The sequence below is a fragment of the Mus caroli genome, chromosome 2, assembly GCF_900094665.2.
Source record: "Mus caroli chromosome 2, CAROLI_EIJ_v1.1, whole genome shotgun sequence".
Taxonomy (NCBI): Eukaryota; Metazoa; Chordata; class Mammalia; order Rodentia; family Muridae; genus Mus; species Mus caroli.
Window position 1 is genome coordinate 53407039 of NC_034571.1, and position 22266 is coordinate 53429304.

General features: G+C 42.0%; 1 protein-coding gene across 4 annotated transcripts in view; it reads right to left on the reverse strand.

The window, feature by feature from the left end:
- Acvr1 (activin A receptor type 1) overlaps positions 1–22266 on the reverse strand; it is a 129412-nt gene that overhangs the window by 57767 nt on the left and 49379 nt on the right. For 3 of the 4 annotated variants that reach the window (XM_021149833.2, XM_029470101.1, XM_029470106.1), the window contains 2 exons: positions 20451–20727; positions 4547–4620 (listed from right to left, as the gene is read on the reverse strand). In XM_021149833.2, coding sequence (XP_021005492.1) covers positions 4547–4613 — 67 coding nt within the window. In that variant the 5' untranslated portion in view covers positions 4614–4620; positions 20451–20727. The remainder of the gene's footprint in view (positions 1–4546; positions 4621–20450; positions 20728–22266) is intronic. The other variant, XM_021149842.1, reaches the window with a different exon arrangement.

Sequence of the window (22266 nt, forward strand, 5' to 3'; positions counted from 1 at the left end):
AAAAAAAAAAAAAAAAAAAAAACAAAAGTGCCTTTTAGGGCTGGAGAGATGGCTCAGCAGTTAAGAGCACCGACTGCTCTTGGGGAGGTCCTTCGTTCAATTCCCAGCAACCACATGGTGGCTCACAACCATCTGTAATGGGGTAGGATGCCCTCTTCTGGTGTGTCTGAAGAGAGCAATGGTAATGTACTCATATGCATAAAACAAATTTTTAAAAAGTGCCTTTTATAGAATATGCCCCTGACAGGTAACTAAGTTAAGTCACAACAAGGAAAGAAGTGACCATCACCCAAGCTAGCCATGACTGTGACAAGAACAGTCTACCTTAAGGCACTCATAGAATGTTATGGGGTAAGGACAGTATCCCACACTCCGGACAGTATCTATAAGCACTGTAATAGTGGTCGTCTTTAAATAGGAAAATCTTAATGGCAATCCATTTCCCTATTATCTCAGAACAACAGCTTTTATTACCTGTTTCCAGTAGTAAAGCATTTGCCTATCTGTGGGAAGAATGGAAGAAAGAGGAGATGGAGAGGAAGATATGGTCAAAGCACATGGAGGTGTCTTCCTGAAACCTATCACTATGTATAAATGCCAGTAAAATGGAAAGAAATGTGGTGACATGAGTAAATTGGGGAAATGTAAATAAATGTGTACAGAGTTCAGAAACTCTGAGAGTTAAAATAGAACTTACAGAAAATCCTAAGTAGTGTGAATCACTAATATTAAAAATAAAGAGGTCAAGTGCTGGACTCTGAACAGTCTAAGTGCTAGAATCAGGGGAAAACAAAACAGAAACAAGAGAGCTTATTCTGCACAACTCTCTCCCCACTTCCTCCCTTCCTCTTTCCCCATTCTTCTTCCCACTCCACCTCTCTTCTGCTTTCCTTTTCTCTGCTATCTTGCTTCTACCACAGGTCGACCCCTAATTTCAACTGAAACCAAAAAGCACTGCTTAATAGCATATAGAGAGGAAGAATCTGGAGACAACTTAGTCTCAATATTCTGAAGACTTTTTTTTAGTAACGACCGTTAAAGCATTAAGTAAGAAATTTTAAAGGGAGGCCAAGAAATGGGTCCCCAGAAATGGCCAGCTGAAAACAATGCTAACTCAATCAGTTCCTCCAGCTTTATTTAACAAGAGGCCACTTCCTCCTATGAACGCCTTCAGCACTAGCAGGACAGGATCCTCTAGGGCAACTCCTGGCACGCCCACCAGAGCATTGCAGTGTCTTTAATAACACTCATTGCCAAGAGCTGTCTAGACAGACTCTAGATAGCCAGACAGGGCTGCAGCAGCACTGCCCAGTAGAAGCAAAATGAGAGCTACCTTAGTCATTCTCATCGAAATGTTTTCACAGTAAAAAAAAGAAGCAAGTAAGATGCATGCTTTTATTTATCATCAAACCCAGCTTGCATCTTACATTCAGAGACCTCCTGGACTATTAGCTATGTTCCAGTGCTGCACGTAGTGGATTTATGATTCCCAAGAGGACAACAAAGAGAGAAATAGAGACACACACACACACACAGGTGGGGATGGGGTAGAGAGATGAGATAGATAGATAGATAGATAGATAGATAGATAGATAGATAGATGATAGACAGGCAGACAGATGGATAAAGGAGGAACAGATCTAACAAAATCATAAGACTAAAGTGCAACAAAATAACTCCTAGGACATTGAATACTGACTTTTCTGCAGACTTCGCTACACTAATCAATTTAATTATTTGCCTTCTTGGAAGCTAATCAATTGTATAAAGTAGGCCCCTATATCCCAAAGAACTTATAACAAGGGCATGAGCCTTATGTCTCATCTGATCATAACAAGGCTGAGAACCACTGTAAGCACTTGTACAAAGCAGACATCTTCCAATGCACGCTGAGGTAGAGTTTGTGATCTGTACTTGGAATACATTTACATAGCAACAAGCAAAGGCAAGACATAGAATTGCTCAGAATTAGCATTAACACTCTCTCTCTCTCTCTCTCTCTCTCTCTCTCTCTCTCTCTCCCTCTCTCCCCCCAGCAGTTTTGTGGCTTTCCAAATAAGATGACTCTAAGAGAGTCATCAGCTTTCCTGAAACAAGTTAGGGAAAGAAGGAATCAATAAAAGTAAGAAGCCCGAGACTTCAAAATGCCTGGTTATATCACGAAGCTAAAATGTTTCCTGCTCTGTATGAATGTTTACATTCTTTCAAAATCTGTGGTGATAGAAGGAGAAGGTAGGACAAGCAATAGAGTGTGAGCAAAGAAGATCCTCACGGTATGATTGTGTATCTGTGATGGTTGTCTAGTCACCCAGGAAGAGAATCTCAATGAAGAATTGTCTACATTGGGTTAACCTCTGAGCATGTCTGTAGGGAACTGTTTTAATTAGGTTGGTTGATGTGGGAAGACCCAGAGCCACTGTGGGCAGTGCCATTCCCTAAACAGGGAAAACTGAACTATGTAAAAGAAAAATGATCAGAGTATAGCGAGCAAGAGAGCAAGGGAGCAAGCATATACTCATTTCTCTCTGCTCTTGATGGTGGAGGGGATGTAACCAGCTGTTTCCAGTTCCTGCTGCCTTCACCTCCCTAATGTGGTAAATCTCTAACCTAGAATTGTACATTGATATAAAGCCTTTCCTACTTTAAGGTTGCTTTTGTCAAGGTATTTTATCACAGCAACAGAAATAAAACTAGGACAGTGGCCTCATAAAAGAGATAGCTAGTCTTTCCACCATGGGGCACAGTGAAAAAGAACCACCTGTAAATGACGCGTCCTCAACAGACAGTGAATCTCCCACCCAGCACCCTGAACTTGTCCTTCCCAGACTGAGAACGATAAGAAATGTCTGCTACTTGCAAGGCATCCAGTCTGAGGTATTTTGTTACAGCAGCCCAAATAGACAAAGATAAATATGCAGCCAAAGTCATAGCAAGCTTGTTGTTGTTTTAAGGCAGTTTTCTATAGCCTAACTTCATCTCAGATTTACTATGTGCTCAATGTTAACCTCCAACGTCTGATCCTCCTGTCCCCACCTACTAATTGCTGGGATTATATGCTCATGCCTCCATAATTGTTTTACTCTGGTAAGTTCTGGTTGTGGCTCAACTTATTCATTTACCTAAACAATTGGCAAAACTAAATCTAACTGTTATACATAAAAACACAAAGTATGTTGTCCACTATCCTGATGTATATTAAACTTCCCCCAAATAAAACTACTGTATAAACAGGAGATATGTTGAAAAACTTTAACTATAACAAATACCTGAAGTAATCAAATTCATAACAGAAAAGGGCTGTTTGGGTTGACAGTTGTGGAGGTTACACCCATGAATGACTGCCACCAGAGTTTTGCCAAACATGAACACAATATACAGGACAGTGTATTGAAACCAGGAAGGAGAGGAAGACAATTTACCTCCCGATCAGGTGAGAAAGAAAGGGCAGGGCTCCAACAAACTTCTTGGAGTGCAAGTCCCAATAAGACCCAGAAGACCTCTTGCTAGACTGGCCCCTGCCACAGCACTGGGCCTTTAACACATTGTGGTTTGCTACAGAAAGATAAAACTACCGAAGGAGCCACACATCTATTTCGTTGACATTCTAACAAAATTTCTCATTATTCAGAAAATGTAGTCACTGAAGGTAGAACACACATAATTCTAAAGTCAATAGCAACCTGTTTTTGAGATAGACAGCTGAATACTCACAAGTGCATGTAACACGAGAGTGCCCTCCTTCTCCTAACACCACACCCAGAAGTGTAGACAGCATCAAGTTCTAAACATACTACTTTCCCTCCACTACGTTCTATGATGCTTCATTTATAAAAGTCACAGTAAGGACTAGCAAAGTGGCTCAATGGCTAAACATACTCACTGCCAAGCCTGAGCCCAATCCACAGAACATCTGGATGGACAGAGAGAAATGACTCCTGAAAGCTGTCCTATGAACTCCACACATGCCACTTCAGGCTCACACACATATGCACACGCACACATACACAACATAAAGAAATAAATGCAAAATTAGGCATAGTAAGTGATACAACAGATTAAATATAATACTATGCTGAATATATTCTGATAGTTACTGAAATCTTAGGAACTCTTTATCCTAACTCCCAATTAACATTTTTATCACATTTACCATGCGCATCCAAACAAGTGGAAAGAAAATACACAGATAACTAACAGAGAGAACCATACTTCATAATCTCTAATGTGCTCAGGCAAGACTGGCAGCTCAGAGTACATTTGTTTGCACATACTACTTTATTATTAATTACACAACTGTCTATTTCACCTTCATCTTTTATTTCTGGTAGGGTATTAAATGGCATCTTTAAACTGCAGGCATGCACACACACATAAATCAAGATGCAATATGTATCAGAACTGCACATTAAAGCAGTCAAGGGACACTGCCAGATATTTATTATACAAAGGGTGTGTTAAGTCTGACAGGATTAAGGACCAAATGTTTTACAGTAAGCCAAACAATACACAGTGCATTATCCTAACCAAACAGCTGTGTGTCACGTACCTTCCACACTCGGGGAAGGGAAAGCCATCATCATTAGCACAGGAAGGATCATTACTCCATCGACCATTGTATAACTGTGGAAGGAAAAACAGAAATGTAAGTCGGACACAAAAACTAACACAGGGTGACAGTAACTCAGACATACCATCTGCAAATGCCATCAAGGGCTCTGCAAGGAAACCCAACTTGTAATGCCTTGGTTTTTTAACACATTTGAATACTCCCTTTCCTTGGATCTAAACAAATCTTCATAGGTCTTAAGACTTCCCTCTGGCCAAAGACCTCTACTGGCTGTATCTCTGAGCCGACCCTCCTAAAGAAGAACTCAGTAAGAGAACAAAGAGAATAAGGTTGATGAGAAAGCACTCTGAACAGCTATGGATTTGAATTCTGTTCTACCTTATTGAACACGACATTGGTGGCATTATATTTTAAAAGACTGAGAGGCCCAAGATCACTATTCTAATATGATGTTAAAGGTAAGAAATTGAATAGTCCAAGGCCAGCCACTGTGTCTGAGCCCTCACTTCTCTTTAAAAGGTTTGGAGATTGAACGTAGACCTTCACACAATCCAAGAAGAAAACAAACAATCTCTTGCTCTACTGCAAAACATGGCATTTCTACATTAACTTTGAATTTTAAATGGCTAGAATTTTAAGAGGTTAGACACAATTAAGACAAGAATATTTTCAGAAGAAGAAAATTGTGTCAATTTACAGGATAGCAAATGGTCACGGCGACAAAATAAGACAACTGAGAGAAATTTCAAGTTGGTGTTGACCTAGAACTATGTTGGCAGAAGCTCAGTTCTCTGAGTTAAGAGCCTTGCTACTTCAAGTAATGCCTGTACGTATCAGGAATCTAATGAGAGTCTGACTGGGGGCAATTTTCTGAAATTTCCCATGGAGAAGAACAAAGTTAAGAACACTGTGCAACTCCTCCATGGGAAGGCCAATGTGCTGACGTGCTTACACCTTCACCACAGGTGACGAAAGCTGATAAATTATCCTCCATGTGCCTGTGTAGAGTGTGCACATGTGTGTATATGTTCAGGTGTGTATTCAGATGTGTGGACAATCGTGTGCAGGTAGTTGCAGGGCAACCATGGGTGTCATTCTTCGGGAACTATGCACCATGTTTTGTGACACAGAGTATCTGACTGAGACCTGAGGCTCACTCATAAATGTAGACTATCTGACCTATGAGGCCAACCATCTCTGCACCTTCAGCACTGTGACTTATAAGCACAAGCTACCATTTTTATGGTGTCAGGAATCAAGCCCAGGTCTGCACACTGATACAGCGGGCCCTTTACTGATTGAGTCCACCAGCTCGTCCTAAATGATCATTCTTCTCAGTGATCTGTTTAGTCACCATTCCCTATGAACTGTGTTCAGAGAAAAGATTTGGGGTAGGCAGTTAAGATTAAATGAAGGATTGGGCATGGTGGTATACACCTTTAGTCCCAACACTTGGGGCTAATGCAGGTGAACCTCTGAGTTCGAGGCCAGCCTGGTCTATAAAACAAATTCCAGGACAGTTAAGGCTACCCAAGAAACCCTGCCTCAAAGAGCAAAAAAAAAAAAAAAAAACAAAAAACAAAAAACAAAACAAAACAAAAAAAAACAACAACAACAAAAACAAAAAGATTAAATGAGGCGGTGGTAGTTGTTGAATCTCAAGCATCATTGGCCTCCTCAGAAGGAAGAGAAACCTAAGTAAACACTCTTATTCTGCATCACTGATATGTTTTCTGCTGCATTATGGTACAGTATGAAGACCTTTAGATGCTAAGCACATGCTAGAACCATTCCATTGAACTCTGCAGACTTTGAGAGGCAGAAGTAGGAGAATTGCAAGTTCAAAGTTAGCCTGGGTTATAGAACAAGATCAGATGGATGGATGGATGGATGGATGGATGGATGGATGGATGGATGGGTGGATGGATGGATGGGTGGGTGGATAGATAAATAGATGATAGTTGTTTTTGTTTTGGGTTTGTTTTTTTTTTTTTTTTTTGCAAATTGCATGACCCAAGATATTGTTCCATAGTAACAGGAAAGAAACTGATGCTTAGAAACGTCCTTTCCACCTTAAGTGACTTCAACGCCTCATTTCTCATCTAATACCTAAAATTGTGTTTCTGGCAGTCTCCAGTGATAGCCCACTCAACTCCAACATGGTTACATGTATCTATGAGGCACACAAAGGAACTCCTTGAGTTGTAGAATGAAAACACTCAGAGCTCGCTTTCATAACGTTATGTTCATATAATAAAGTGGCAAATAACTGACAGCTTTACTTGGCATTCATCTCAGTTTCCTATGATAGTCCCAGGAGTCAAAGAGGTACCTTTCAGAGAGACTGTGTAAAAAAAAAAAAAAAAAAAAAAAAAATCTAGTCATGACTGGTTTATGACAAAGATCATAGGAGCTCTTCAAGTGAACTTACAGGCTATACTGGCTTACTATCATGAGATGAACCCTCCCCAAATGGCAAGTGCTCTAATGTCAGTAAAAAAAAACTAGAGATTAATGACATTAGGGATACAATGAAGAGTGTGACAATACAGGCCCTGGCATCAGACATTCCTATTGCTTCTCCTTCACAGCTTCCTGGAGAACAGCAACAAAACTCAGGTCACCCTGTCATGAAGTCGTCTCCTCAAATTCAGATTTTTTTAAGTCTTTTGAAAAATGGACCTAGTGTCTATTGTCTCACAGAATAATCAGATTTAGTATCTTAAGACTTTTGTTGGGTTGGAGAGATAGTTCAGTGGTTAAGAGCACTGGCTGCTCTTCCAGAGGTCCTGAGTTCAATTCCCAGCAACCACATAGTGGTTCACAACCATCTCTAGTGAGATCTGATGCCCTCTTCTGGTGTGTCTGAAGACAGCTACAGTGTACTCACATAACATAAAATAAATAAATCTTTTTTTTTTTAAAGACTTTCAACATAAATAAATCTTTTTTTTAAAAAAAAAAGACTTTCGTTAATAATATGATTCTGATGTTAGCAAATCTTTAATGTCTTTCTATTTGTGTTTTATGGATTGCTATAGTGTAGACTTGGTACTGGGGCTGGCACTGCTGGCTGACAGTGGACCTTTCAGGAGGCAGGGCCTAGGAGGCACCCTAAGAGCACAGCAGGCAGGCCCTCATTGTGTGGCTCAGAGCCTTCTCTTTCCTCTTTTGCTTTCTAGCCATGAGGGGAACTGTTTCCTTTACCACCTCTCTGCTACTGCCCCCCAGCACCCACATAAGATGCATAAAAGCAATATATACCTCTCCAAATAAACCTCGCCATTTGACAAGTGAAACCTGTATCTCTTATCCCAGGAAGTTTGTTCCCATGACAGAAAATTGAACAATGTACATATTCTATACTATATATTCTACGGTTTATATCAACACACATTAGTGGTACAAGTGTGTTATATCTTGAGGACTCCTGGGAAAGCTGGAGAACAAGGCAAGAATGGGAACCATGCCAAGGCACTCTAAGTTCCAAGTAACTCTTCGCCCACACTGTCACCAAACCTTCTGTCCTCTGCTATCCCATCATCTTTCCTTGGGTCCCCACCTCACAACTTTCATCCTGTTTCCAAGCTTCCCTGCCTCTCTCTAGAGCCTGGTACATTATCAGCCTCCCTGCAGTTGGACTCTTCTTTCAAGGCCCAACCTGGCTAAATTCTTGCTCATCCTTCAGGTCTCAACAGAAACTTCACTTTCTGAGTTAAATCCTCTATGGCTTTTCTCTTATGCTGTTAATGTCCTTTCCTGTGAAATACAGTGAATGATACATTCCTACATATTTTACCTTTCAGCCATGTCTCTGTTATCAAACCCCAGAAGCAGAATCGACAGCTCCATCTTGCTCATTTCAGCTGAGCCAAAGAGGTGCTCATTTAAAACTTAGAATCCCCCTGACTTAACCCACTCAATTTAACTTCGCATTGTCAAGCACTAGCACAGCCATCATGCACACCTACAAGGGAAGGGGAGATTTTACAATATATCATTTCAGGAAGAGCTTGGTATAGTTTATTAATAATAAATGTCAAAAGCACACTTCAACATAAACAACATTTTCATAATTTTAAGCATGCAAAAACGAGACCAATCATCTCTGCCATTTTTTCCATGTCACAAACCAGCAAAGGCCTATGCCTCCAATATACCTACTTACAGGTTACCATCACTATCATACGCTGATTTATGCTTATGAAAGACAGAAAAATCATTTACAAATTTAATCCCTGGAGCCAATCCATAAATTAAGAGCAACTCAAATCACATCCAAAAACAAAGAAACAAAACAAAACAAAATCCACAGGAAGAAAGTGTCAGCAACACTTGCTGGCTCTGCTTTCTTCAGTCTAGAATGTTCCACCTGCCTGCTAATTGCCTTCTAAAAATTGCACTCCAAAGAAGAGGGAAGCAAGAGGAAAGAGAAATGTGTGTGAATCTCCCGATCATGAGTTAGTTATAAGAAACATCAAGCCTGCAGTGGTGGTACAATATATAATCCTGGCACTCCCCCATCTGTGATAGGCTAAGCCAGAAGGATCCTAAGTTCAAGAACAGCCTGCGCTACTCAGCAAATTGTCACTGTGTCAGCAATGGCTCCAGGTATTCTAGACTGAGCACTGGCCCAACCCCTGACAAAGATGCTCTGGAGTGTTAAAAATCCTGGGGGCCATTCCAACATCAAAGAACTCTGACAGTCTCGGAGCAATGAACTGGATATCTTTTAATATATCAATAATGTTTCTTATAGACAACTAAAGGTCCATAAGAGAGCACTGAGCATTATAATGATAAAAAGGTACTCACACCCCGCATCTCCTTTTAGTTTAACTGCCAAAATCCCTAAATAAAAAATGACAGGCTACTGGGGATTATACATACTGCCCACAGGGCTCAGAGTATAAATTTTTCCCATGTGTGTGTGCACGCGCCCGTGTGTGTGTGTGTGTGTGTGTACGCACATTGGATCAGCTATTGTTGAATCAGTTCTGCAATCCCTACTAAGGACTTGCAATGCTTCAGACACAAGCAAAGAGACCCTCTTTGTATCATTGCCATTTCTTGCAATGTATTAGGGCCAGTCCCCTGGGAGGGAGAACTTCCCATATTTTCCACTTTAAAAACAGACAATCACAGGGCAGAAGAGAACCACTTTCCACACACCATGGTACTTTTCATACTCTAGATCTGGGTGGTACCAGCGAAGGACTTAGTGTTTCCCTCGATTCCCAACATGTCTGGGTTCAGATCAAGTGCGATAGTTCTTTTGTTCACCAAAATTATTATATCTGGGAGAGGAGGGGAGGGGGCGGTAGAGAAAAAGAAAAGAACCACAGATCCTCTGAAGTCTCCTACTAAAAATATCATTTTGATACTGGCCACAGACTAATCAACGCATAATGGACCTCTGTATTCAATGTTCAGAACTCCTATTAGGCAGTGTAATTTAAAACTATGGCAGGCAAAGGAGGATGTCCCTACACTCTCAACTCCTGCAGAGCATGCAGTTTGCTTTCCATAAGAGGAAAATAATCATAAAATTCAACAAAGGACTCCTTTGTCTGACCTGGCTGCCCAAATTCTCTCGGTTGACCCATCCATGACTCACTGAGGCTCACTGAAAAGGGAATTTCTTGACACTGTTTGATTCTTAACGATCTTCAAGTGAAAAAGGTTTTGAAACTCAGTCAATAATCACTCATCCCTGCTTAGAATTAATGACTTTTTTTTTTAACCACCCAAGTGAGGTCATCTTTCCCCCACACCATTCCCAGTCTTAAGGGCTCTTTGACTTCTTACACATGATGACTTTTTCCACCATTGCATATGTTTTCAGAATTTTTTGTTGTACCTTCCACAATATAAAAATTAATTAATTAAAATAAAATCTAGGGGAGCGGGGGGAATAAAAAATAAAAAGGGGAGCGGGGGGAAAAAATAGAAAAAATAAAATAAAATAAAATCTACTCAACAGGGAAGGCAGGAGCAGAGCAAAGAAAACTACTGATTAGTCAACACCATGTCGTTGTCTCTACAGTAGGAGTGTACCCAAGGAATGTGCCTGATACTGTGTTTAGGAAATAAATATGCATGCATTCCTTCCTAAAACACTCATAATAAATACTCCTAGAAGTCTTATTTTAGAAACGAGAAAATAGACGGGGGCAAACGACTATCCCAAGCACATGCGGCAAACCCAAGACGACGTGAACAATGTTTTGTTTAGTGGCCTTAATCAGTCACTACCCTGCAATGGTCAATCTACCAGAGAGTAACCATCAATCCAGCTTTACCATCAACACTTAATTCAAACTTTAATCATTCAGAGCTCCATCCGGCTTGACCCTTCTCTTGGAGAACATATTCCACGCATGGTGATTTGGGTCACCTTTCAATTCATGCCATCTTCCCTTTTCACTACACTCAAAATTAGTTTCACATATACTGTAACCTCCAATCATCTCCCTCAGCCCCCTGCCTCCCAGAAGAGAAAAAAATCTCAATGTCAAAGAAGCTATTGTGGGGAGGGGGAAGGGGGGCAAGACTTCCTTGCAAGTATGTTCATGTTCCTGTCCACCCTTAATTCATTCATCAATTCTCTCATAATTCACACCTCAAAATAAATATAGAAATTAGTATAAGGTTCATTTGAGGACAAAGTAAATCCAGTAATACATATTTGAAAATGAAACTCTGAAGGAAAGCATGCTTATCACAACATTCTCCAGCTAGGACAAAATCCAGCCATTCTGACAGGTTGGATAGTGCAAAAAAATAGGTGCTACGGCCTGACAGAGAAAGAGGTAGCCCAGGGCAGCGTCCTCCAAAACCCTTGGTCCTTTGGAAGAGGTAAAGAAGACATGAGCTGTCAGTAGTAGCCGCAAAGAAGAGCAAAACTAAAGATATCATGCCAGGTAAGTCAAGTTGGGGTCTTTCCTTCAGTTGACAAATGACCTGTTAAACACGTGTACCACCACACTCTGACCTGGCAGTGTGCATGCCAGGACTTGGCTTTACACAAACATCACTGCTGCTGGAGGGTTTCTGGTGGGATGTTACTTTCAGAATGTGAGCATGTAACTTGATTGTTTGCGTTAGATGAATACCCCTGGCTCCTTGGACGACTACCATAGAACTTAAAACCAGACCCTGGATCCATTCATCCTGTGGTAAGAGGAAATAATTACAGGCCATTTCAGGAAAGGATTTTGAAGGAGTTACCCCGTGAACATTCCAGCTGTGGCAGATGCACTCCAGAAAGGAAAGAAGAGATAAAGTCTAATCTGTGAATGGGGGAGGGGTAGCAATTAAAGGAGAATAAGTAAAGGGTTTAGCTTAGGCTGCCACGGAACAAACAGAGAATTAACTTGACTTTGCTTTTAAATTTGCCTTAATTGTCCACAGAACAAAACTGGCTTTGCTCTTCCTGACACAAATGAAGAAGACTCAGCCGTTCCGACCCGGAGACTCAAGGGTTTTGATTTCCTGCTGCGTGCCCTTCCAGATACCTCAAGTCTTAGTATTATTTTTTTCCTTTCCAATTGTATTTGTATGTAAGACATGTGTACATGTTCATGTAGCTGTGTGGAGGCATGCATGTGGGAGCACATGAACGTGGATATGCACATGCATGTGGATGCTAGATGCCAGCTTCGTTATCTTCCTTGGGAAAGCCCCAGTTTATTTCCTGAGACAAGTCTTGGAACTGGAAGCTCAAAGGTTTAGCTGGATGGCCAGCAAGACCTTGGGACTAGGGTCAGAGATAGGAACAGCTTCCGGCTTACTCTGTGATACCTGAATTTTAAGCTTAAGCAACGAGCCATCCCCCTAGTCCCTCAAAACCCAGTTTCTTTTACCGTGGAGACTGTTTCCCATCCTCTTTTCCTTCCTACAGTGTTAAACAGCCACAGTTCTCCAGCTTTGTTTCAGCTAGCGGGAGACCATCACCTCCTACCTGTTCCAGGATGTCCTGGATGCTTTCCGAGGTCCCACCACCTCTCCCCTTAGTCTGAAAAGTGTATTTCTTCTTTCCTCTAAGGGTAAGAAGGACTTCCTTATCCTCTGGGTCCATTTAAGATCTCTTTTCTACCCCTAGTCCTCAGTTAGATGCAGCCTTTGTCTCCAAAAACAAATGGTATTCTACACACCGACTGCCCCACACGGCTGCCCTCATTCTATGGCTTGCTTCCTTGCTTGGTCTTTCTTGTGAGACAAGATCTAATAACCCAAGCTACCCTAGTACTCATTATGTATCTAAGGCTGTCCTTGAACTTGTGGTCCTCCTGGCTCAGCTTTCTCAGCACTTACAGTAGAGGGATAAGCCATGAGTCTAGAGAAATTGTAAGGTTAGTAGGATCAACTGTCAATAATTGGTAGTGAAATGGGTATTAGGTTGGGGAGCGGGCAGAATTCAAAGTCAGTCTCCCTCTCTCCATCCCCCCTTCCTCCTCTTCCCCCTCTCTCTTCCATCCCTTTTGAGTCTACCCTTTGCTGCCCCCCTCCCACACCCTCCCTCTCACTACACTATATATCTGTGGAAGTGAGAAAAAAAAAACACCTTTTGGATTCTTTCTGCTCCACCTTTCTCTCACACCTGAGTCCTTCACACTCCAACCCCACACCTGTGTTGGACCTTGCTGCTCAGCCCTGTGTGTTACATGTCCCAGCTAGACCTGCCTCAAAGCATTTAATTTGGGGCAAACTTGGCCATGTACTTACTATTTTTCCCTGGATCCCCTAGACAAACATCAGTGTGCCAGTTGACTGCAAGCCTGCTTTGTGACATCCCTTTGCAGTGACCAGGCACTCAAGATGAACTAAAACCTTAGTTTTAATCATGAGTCTACACTGTATTTGGTTTAGGTAGGGAAAGAAAGACAAGGTGTAAGTTTGATATTGCAAGGAAGCGACTTGGGGGGGGGGGGGGGAGAGGCTTCTGCGACCTCAATTTAATGTAGAAGCAACTGGATATTTGAGGTAAATTAAGAGATCACTTCTAACTTGGGTTCCCAGCTTTCCAGAGTACTATCCAAGAGAAGCGGCCAGACAGAAAGACGCTGGCAGACTCTGGGTGCACCAGACAGTTCCTGCCGGACAAAAGCCCATTTGGAAAGGCCTGCTTGGATCTCTCATTGCAGACACCAGTTGATATGCCGAGAGCCATCCCTGGTGACTCTGGGACAACGTCCGTAGCTTGAAAACATGGCTCCTCCAAGTCCGAAATTGACATATCATCCCCCCCCCATGTCTTCTAACAGTTATTGACGCTATTCAGAAAGTCATGCTTCTGTGCCTATTAATAACCCCAGAAAGAACCTCGAGGAGGTGTCAAGATAAAAACGGAGCTGGCTCTGGGAAGCCAAAGACTCAATCAGAGGCTACAGTTGCGATTAGTACATTGGAGACGAGAGAAAGGGAAGACATAACCTCTTCTGTGTTCCATGTAATCAGTTCAGGAAGCTTACAACAAAACACTTAGCCAATGAACTTAGCACGGAGTGGAGAGCATCGAAATCTACAGGAAAGGAAATCCTCTAGGACCCATCTCCTCATAGAGATCACAGTGCTGAGGAGTTGCCCGCACAAGAGTTATTTCAGAGAAGTTTGCCTACAGAGCTGATTATCACTAAGCCTTTTGTAGTTATTTACACCTCTGTACAGTTTCTGTAAGTGACACACTAAGTTGCAACTGGATCAACCGACTCGAAATAATGGAATCACTAATTAATCTTTAAAAGGACTTTTCGTGGTGGTCTTTCTCCACCCACCTTCCCCAGGAGAGTGTGATTAATGGAATGTTCTCACAATTTAGCTTGAAATACGCTTTTGCCAGTCAAGCAGCTACAACGGAATCAGATAATTGTGGTGTGACTCAACAAACGCCACAGCTGTTCATTTAAATATATCCGTCAAAAGTATAAATACGATCATGAGAAAGCAAAGGAGCCTTGTCCCAGGGTCAGAGCACAAGTTGAACCAGTTAGCATTCAAGTAACCACAACAGAAACCAAGGAGACGCTGGGAAGTGGGGGGGATGGGGGTGGAGCCAGACTTCTAGATGCAGGCTCCATGGAAAGAAACCAGAAAACAGTTATAACCCAATGACTAGCCACCCAGCTCAAACCACTCACGGACCTAACAGGGGCAATTTTCGAAATAAAATTAAGTGCACGGTATTCAATGAGGAGTTTTGGGGTTTTTGTTTTTTGGTTTTTTTGTTTTTTTAAATAGATGATGTCCCAACTTATAAAGATAGAAAGCCTGTAGAGTAGAAACAATTTATTCTGTCTTATGAAAAACAGTGGATACCTCTCTACCCCAACCCCCAACCCCCACAAATAAACAATACAATTTAAAAACAAAACAATCAGCAGCCTACTCTCCATCTCCAAAGATATATAAACTGACTTCCTCTGTTCTTCCATGTCCTCCTGGGGTATTCTAATGAGAATCCCAAGCATCTATATCATCTCTTCCGCTAGCTCCCGAGTAGTTAAGCCCAACATCTCACCTAACAAAGTTGATATTATTCCAATATCATCTAAAATCAAATCAAGTCTTTAATCCAAGTAGGTAAATTGTCAACTATGAACAATCTGTGCCTGAAGAAATGAGGAAGACTGGGAACAGCGTACATAAAAGTAGGCTATTGGTTCTTTTAGAATGGTGAGTACTGGCACGGTGTTAGCATTGCAACATTCTGGCAATGCTGTGTGCCTAGTACTGAACAATTAAGTAACAATGGCCAATACTGTCTGTCGCTCCTTGGTGTCTCTATGGACCACCGTCCTTTGTGTGAAATAAAAAAGATAGAGGTGTAACACCAACACTTAAGCCAAAACTCTGAAGGTAAATTTAAACTGGAAATATTTGCCAAAAATATTTTATTCATGATTCTAAGTCCTGCCCACAAAAAAAAAAAAAAAAAAAAAAAAAAATAGCTTTAAAGCAATGGCCATCCAGTCACAGAGAGCATCGCTGCTGCCCAGGTTGCAGTATTAAGATGCTCATTTCTCACTGAAAGAGAATCAAAGCAAGAAGAGAGTAAACGAAGACTATCTAGAAAAAAAAAAATGAGAAAAATCAATAGCTCAGTCCATTTACAGATAAATAGGGAAAGAAAATCTGAAGTTTGAGAGCCTCCCCAGGCAGGAGAAGAAGGAGCCATACTAAACCATACTGCTATGTGCAGGCCCCTCCATGTTAAAGCCATAGAAAATGACAAAGAAACGATTATCGTGTCCTGTATACTACCAATGTGCTTGATCTGTGTGGAGGTCACAAAAGTCTCACTTTATCACAATTAACTAAGCTAGATATGTTTGTTGTGTAACAGTTTCCTCTAGGACTGAAACATTCCAGTACACAGGTAAGCCCCTTAAGTAGGAAAGTAAAGAACTCAACAGAGCTCCAGGAAGTCCCTGAAACTGACCAGACTCACTAGATGCCCTCTGACAGAATAAGCAATAAAAGCTGAGAGTGCCCCTCAGGCAGAAGGAAGCTGGACTACAAAAAAGACTCCAGACAAGTGGAGCTGCAAAGAAGACTCGGAGACCAGACCAGCTGCCTGGAAAACAAACACCAGCTGAGCTGCCTAGAAGAGGTTTAGACTAGAGTCACTTGGAAAGGACACTCTCCAACCTGTAGAGGTTCCTGCACACTGTACAGTATGCTCCAGATTCTCAGCTCTGTGAATGCTGGGGTGAGCCTTGGTAACACAGCTGTCTTTGAGCCATTTAGTAACCTCTTCCCCATGCTCCTATATGTAACACCAATAAAAGCCATGAGTTCAGCAGGCTGACCTTTGATGGTATCCTTATTTTGATCTGTTGTGGGATCCCTATCTGGCGCAGGTAGATGTGCTGTGTGCTCCATCTTCCCAGGGAGAGTTCTTTCAGACCACAAAGCTTCAAGAGTATTACAGTTAAAAAAAAAAAAGTCAAAGATCAAAGCTGAATGTCTGCTGTTTCACACACACACACACACATACACACACACACATATACACACACACACACACAAATAAAAGCAAGGTGCATCAGATTCAGTATTCAAAATTCTATCTAGGTTTGTGTGTTCCAGTCAAGTCTATGCTTCTGAAACATATTTTCTTTAACTTCAACCTAAAGATAGTTGGGTTGTTTTTTTTTGTTTGTTTGTTTGTTTGTTTTTTCAAGATCTGAGTTTCTTTTCAATAGAATTGAAAAATCAGTACCAGTTTCCTTGTTATAAGCAGAAATCACTTATTAATATAAAATTAACACCATACCATATAAGCTAGTCCTTACTCCTCCTACCTGCTTCAATGATGTCAGTTTCTAGTGTCCAAGGACACAGAAGGACAGCATCCACATCAGTGTTCCCCAAGGTGGCTACGAGACCCGATCACCAAAATTAACACCTTGAACATATGAACCCCCTCTAACCAAGTTTATATCACACCCCGTGCTACTAGCAGCTTTCTTTGTTACAGGGGGGAAATGGTGATTAGAATATGACTCTCTAAAATGTCTATATTTTTAAAAAGTATAAGCCAAATAAAACAACAAATATAAAAATCTTATAAAATGAAACAAGACAGGGAGACTTCATAGCCAAGAAACTACACTAGGGTTCTAAGTTCTCATAACTGCATAGACAGACAAATTAATGAAACATTTAATGTCAGAAATAGGCCAAAATATAAAGGGAAATTCATATGTAAATGAAAACCAAGGCTGGTGATCTAGGCCTATATTCCTAGCAGTAAGGAGGCTGAGGCTCAAGGGTCTCAAGTTCAAGGTTGGCATGAAACCACGGTTTGACCATGTCAAAGAAAGTGGGTGGGGAGGTTTTTCAAAGAAAATAAAATAAATAAATAAAAAAACGGCTGGAACTATTTAGTAAACTGACTACAGTACTCTGCCAGAAGACCCAAGCAGCCACTGCCAGCAGCAGGAAGGCTCTGAAATACCAAAGCCAATGTGTCACTTGTTGGTTTTCCTCTAAACTCCCTCCTTCCTGGTGGCAAGTGACTAGCAGACACAGTGCTGCCCGGGCTCCCCTGAAGCTGGGCATGCCCATGGGACTAAGTTGTCACTGACCCACAGGCTGTAGTGAACTCTACAAACGCTAACACTCGCCCTGAACTTTCCCCTTTGTTCCTGCCTCTGACGGGACCTGATAAGACCTTACAGATAATGACCACAGTGACACTCCTGGCCAATGGGAAAGAAGGAAACCCGGTTTCACAACAGAGGTGGACCTGTCTGTCCCGTCCAGATGTTTTCTTCAGGCTGGGACTGTTCAGTAAGGAAAAAAGTCAAGGTCTGTGTTCTCAGAACCACAGCATATTACAGTCCCTTGGTTATAGTGGGCCAGCCACACACTAACTAATGGAGCATCTAAACAGAAATTAAATTGGATTATAGATAGCAATCCACTTGGAAAAAAAGAGTTAGTTCTGAAATCAAAGAACCGCATCGCAACAGCCGGAAGCCGGACAAGAGTCTCGTAATCTGCCACCGAAAGAAATAGTAGCTGGGCGTGGTGGCGCATGCCTTTAATCCCAGCACTTGGGAGGCAGAGGCAGGCGGATTTCTGAGTTCGAGGCCAGCCTGGTCTACAAAGTGAGTTCCAGGNAAAAAAAAAAAAAGAAATAACTTCACTGGCACAAGTGTCTGACACCATAAAATGACAGACTGTATATTTATCTCTACAAATCTATCTGGGCTGTATCGACCATCTCCTCCACTAGAATCAAAGTCTCATTGAGCAAAACTGGAGTCTGGTTTTTTTTCTTCTACTGTACAGCTGGGTGCGTAGAATAAGATCTTAATATGTAAAAGACATTTGGTAAAAGTGTGTTAGATGAAGACATCTAACTACGTGGAATGTTTAATAACCAGCAAAGCAAAAATGTATACACACGACCAAAGAGGTCTACAAACAATACAAACCACAAGAAGCAGGGCAAGGGAAGTTGTGAACTGAGCATGAAAATCTGTATTCTTGTAAGAAATCAGCATTCCGATAGTAAAAATCAAGAACCTGATGGGAGAACCAGCAACAGACACAAACTTATAGGAAACAGCGCCAGAAACATAACTGGTTCTTAAGCCCAGGGAATGATGTGTCGTGTTAATTAAAAGAAGGATAAAAATGACAGAGACGCTAAACTGACATTTGCACCTATCAGTTTGTCGGTTACACTGTGGCTGGCAAAGGTGTAAGGAAGCGGTGTTCTCACCTCTGTGGAGAAATCTAAAACTTTCCAAATGTGGGCAGAACAACTGGCAACAGACTGCCTCCGAAATCAAAATGCGCATGCGCCTTGCCCCAGCCCAGCGGCTCCCACAGCTGTACGTAACGCGTGTATGAGACCACGCACGCATGTGGCCATCCCTGCTGCCTTGTTCCTGAGGAAAAACTGGACATAATCTGTCCATGCATCAATACACGACGACCTAGGTCCATGACAGCCAGTCCTCCAACGGAATACTACACACCCACTGTAAAGGAGCAGAGAGCCCTGGTACATATAGGAGAACTGTACAAGGCAAAACTCGCATGTCTTTACCACTGTGAGACAAAGCTACAGTTTGCATGCGTGTGTGGCTAGATGATTAGCTGGGGTCTGTGCAAACCAGAAAAGACTTGGTTTTCAGCCCACATTTCTTGTGTGCCTTTTAAAACCTGTGTGCATTAATTACACAACTGTTTTTAAAAAAAACTCAATTTTTTATACAATAATAAAAAAATACGAATATTTATTCCCAAAGAAAGGTATCTGAAAACTCTTCTAATGAGCCTCTCACTCTTGGACGCCCTGAGAAACAACTGAGCCCAGTCATTTTCTCTCGGTTTCAAAACTCAGACAGACAGAGTCAGTGATTAACTACAGCCGCCACCCCCTCCACCCTGCAAATAAATAAACAAACAACAACAAAAGGTCTCAGTGGCACCACGGTTAATCAGTTAATCATTGCTTCCTCTTAAAATCAACTCAGACTCACACCACTTTGCCTAGGCATAAGAATATCTCAAGACCCTGGAAGGATAGAAGTCAGAGTTTACAAAGTACTAGCCCCGGGGGAAATAAAGAAGAGATACAATTGATACCTCAAAGCAGCCCAAAGCGTGCTTCAGCTGGCCTTGAAAATGCAGTCACAACCCAGTGTCAACAGCCATTGGCTCACCTTGAGGTGAAAGGTCTGCTTTCCCCGCCCACTTTAAATTACGGCTCCCTGGAGTGCTGGTTCTTCCTATGTCACTGTCATATAGAAGACACTGAGGAAGTATTCCTTACACCCAAATTAAATCCTACAAAACAGTGAATGCTGGGGAGAAGCCACAACGTCTAGTCATGTTTCATCAGTTTTAGAACAGCTGATATGTGTGTTTTCTACATAAAACAGTTCTCTAAGTAAATAGGTTCATAAGTGGAAAAGGTGAGAAAGAAGAAACAAAAAAAATAACAAAAACAAAAACAAAAGAAGTATTGTGGCCCTCGTGGGAAATGAGGAAAGAAGGCATGTTCTATATAGGAACACGCTGGTGGCACTTCAACAGCGTCCCCAAACTTAAAGAATGTGAAGCTGTGACCCAGTAAAAGACCTTGCCACTCAGACCGTGCAAGAACTGAGAACTAGCCAGCCGCCCCAAACGTCTTTGTATTAGAATTATGTAAAACAACTAAATTGAGCCGGGCAGTGATGGCTCACGCCTTTAATCCCAGCAGTTGGGAGGTAGAGGCAGGCAGATTTCTGAGTTCGAGGCCAGCCTGCTCTACAGAGTGAGTTCCAGGACAGCCAGGGCTACGCAGAGAAACCCTGTCTCGAAAAAAAAAAAAAAAAAAAAAAAAAAAATCCCTAAATCAATGTGGCAGAGAACTTACCCTGTAGATTCGATCTGTGCCAAACGGCATGAAAAGAGGTGATGTGTTGGAAAGCCGTGGGGGCTGGTGACGCTCTTCTGCGAGGTCCGGGGAAAGCCTGGCAGGGCTACAGTGAAAGCCAGCTCCCGGGCACACCCAGCCCAGGTCCTCCAGCAGAGAGGTACTGACTGCTCCAAGGGAGAGGACGATGAGAGAGGCGCTCCAGGAGGAGTCTTTGGAAGCTATACGTTCTCCCAGCAGGCTCCCTATGGGCAGACCAGCTCAAGAGCACCAGAGGCTGCAGAGGAAGAGAAGAAAGAAAGCTGCTAAGCAGAAGAGATCTCCGAATTCCCGTGTTGGAGAAAGGAAGTACACTTGACAAGCTTCGCCATTGGAACCAGCAAGTGACAGCCCATTAGCAAGGGAAGCAAGGACAGAAAAAGTGAAATGCTAATATGCATGTGTTGAGGTCAGAGAGCTGCGATGCTCTTTAAATATTTTTATAAATGACACAAACCCAGTAAGAGGTTAGCAATTCAAAGTCAAATTGCTTTAAAGCCCATATGCCACCTACTCGAAACCATCCTGAGACAGTCAAACAGAAAATGGCTATGAATATTATTTCATACACTTAAAGAAAAGATAAAGAAAATTCTGAGCAGGATACAGGATAAGATGAAGTCTCCCTCCCTCCCTCCCTCCCTTCCTCCCTCCCTCCCTAGAATGGAGGTCCCTACTAAAGACAACAGTATACTAGCTAACATATTTCTTGAATAAGTCCTGAGAAATTGCTGGATTTGATCCACCTTCAAGCAACATTCTCCGTAGTAGCAGATAGTACAGTTCAAAGACTCCAAAAACAATGGTGGGGACCAGGCACAAGCGGAAGGGAAGGGGCTCCAGATAACTAACGAAAAACAAAAACCACCCAAACTCCCTTTTCCTTTAGGAACACCAGAAAAATGAAAAACACCAACGTTTGCCAGAGGAAGCGGAAATTTCTATGAGAATCAAACTTTCCCATTCAGATCGTTAGTCCAAGCACCAGACCCCACACTCCCCCTCAGAAAACAGCTCCCTGGTTTTTAACCTCAAGGAAAGCTTTGCCAAGAGAGTTCTTGTGTAAATAAATCCCTGAAGAAAACAAACCTACAATACAGCATTCCTAAATAACTATGTGGAAAAGAAAACCTTCCATCTACCCTGGAATTCAAGAGAAAACTTTCGCAGATGCTATCACGCCATGCCTTGCTGCAGCTTAAGCCGAGGATCCCAATCCACTTGGAAGAAAAGTTTAGACGTGAAAATGGCAGGCCCAAACCAAGACGAAGTAAAAAAAAAAAAGAAAGATCTCTCTGTCTTCCACCAGAAATTGTCCATTCCTGGCAATCACGTGACAAAGTCAGGGTAGTGGTCATTCCTCAAGTGGTACCCACTTAAAAATATTCTCCCACAAACCCTTGCGTTTTCACGAGCTGTTGAAATGCTGGTACTTCTCTGGGCTTCTGGTGCTAGGGAAATATGACGGGTTCAGGAGAAGGTCGCTGTCTTGTGTGCTTGCTCTGTGTTTTAGGAGTGGGTCAGCTGAAGCTGTTCACCGGCCTGGCAAGCTACTACGATGTCTACTGGACAGCTACTGTGAACATGGTGTAGCTGCAACAGCGGTTGGTTCAGATGAGAAAAAAGGTAGTAGCAGCAGCAGTAGTAGTAGTAGTAATAATAGTAGTAGTAATAGTGGTATTAGTAGTAGTAATAATAATAGTAGTAGTAGCAGCAGCAGCAGTAGTAGTAATAGTAGTAGTATTAGTAGTAATAATAGTAGTAGTAATAGTGGTAT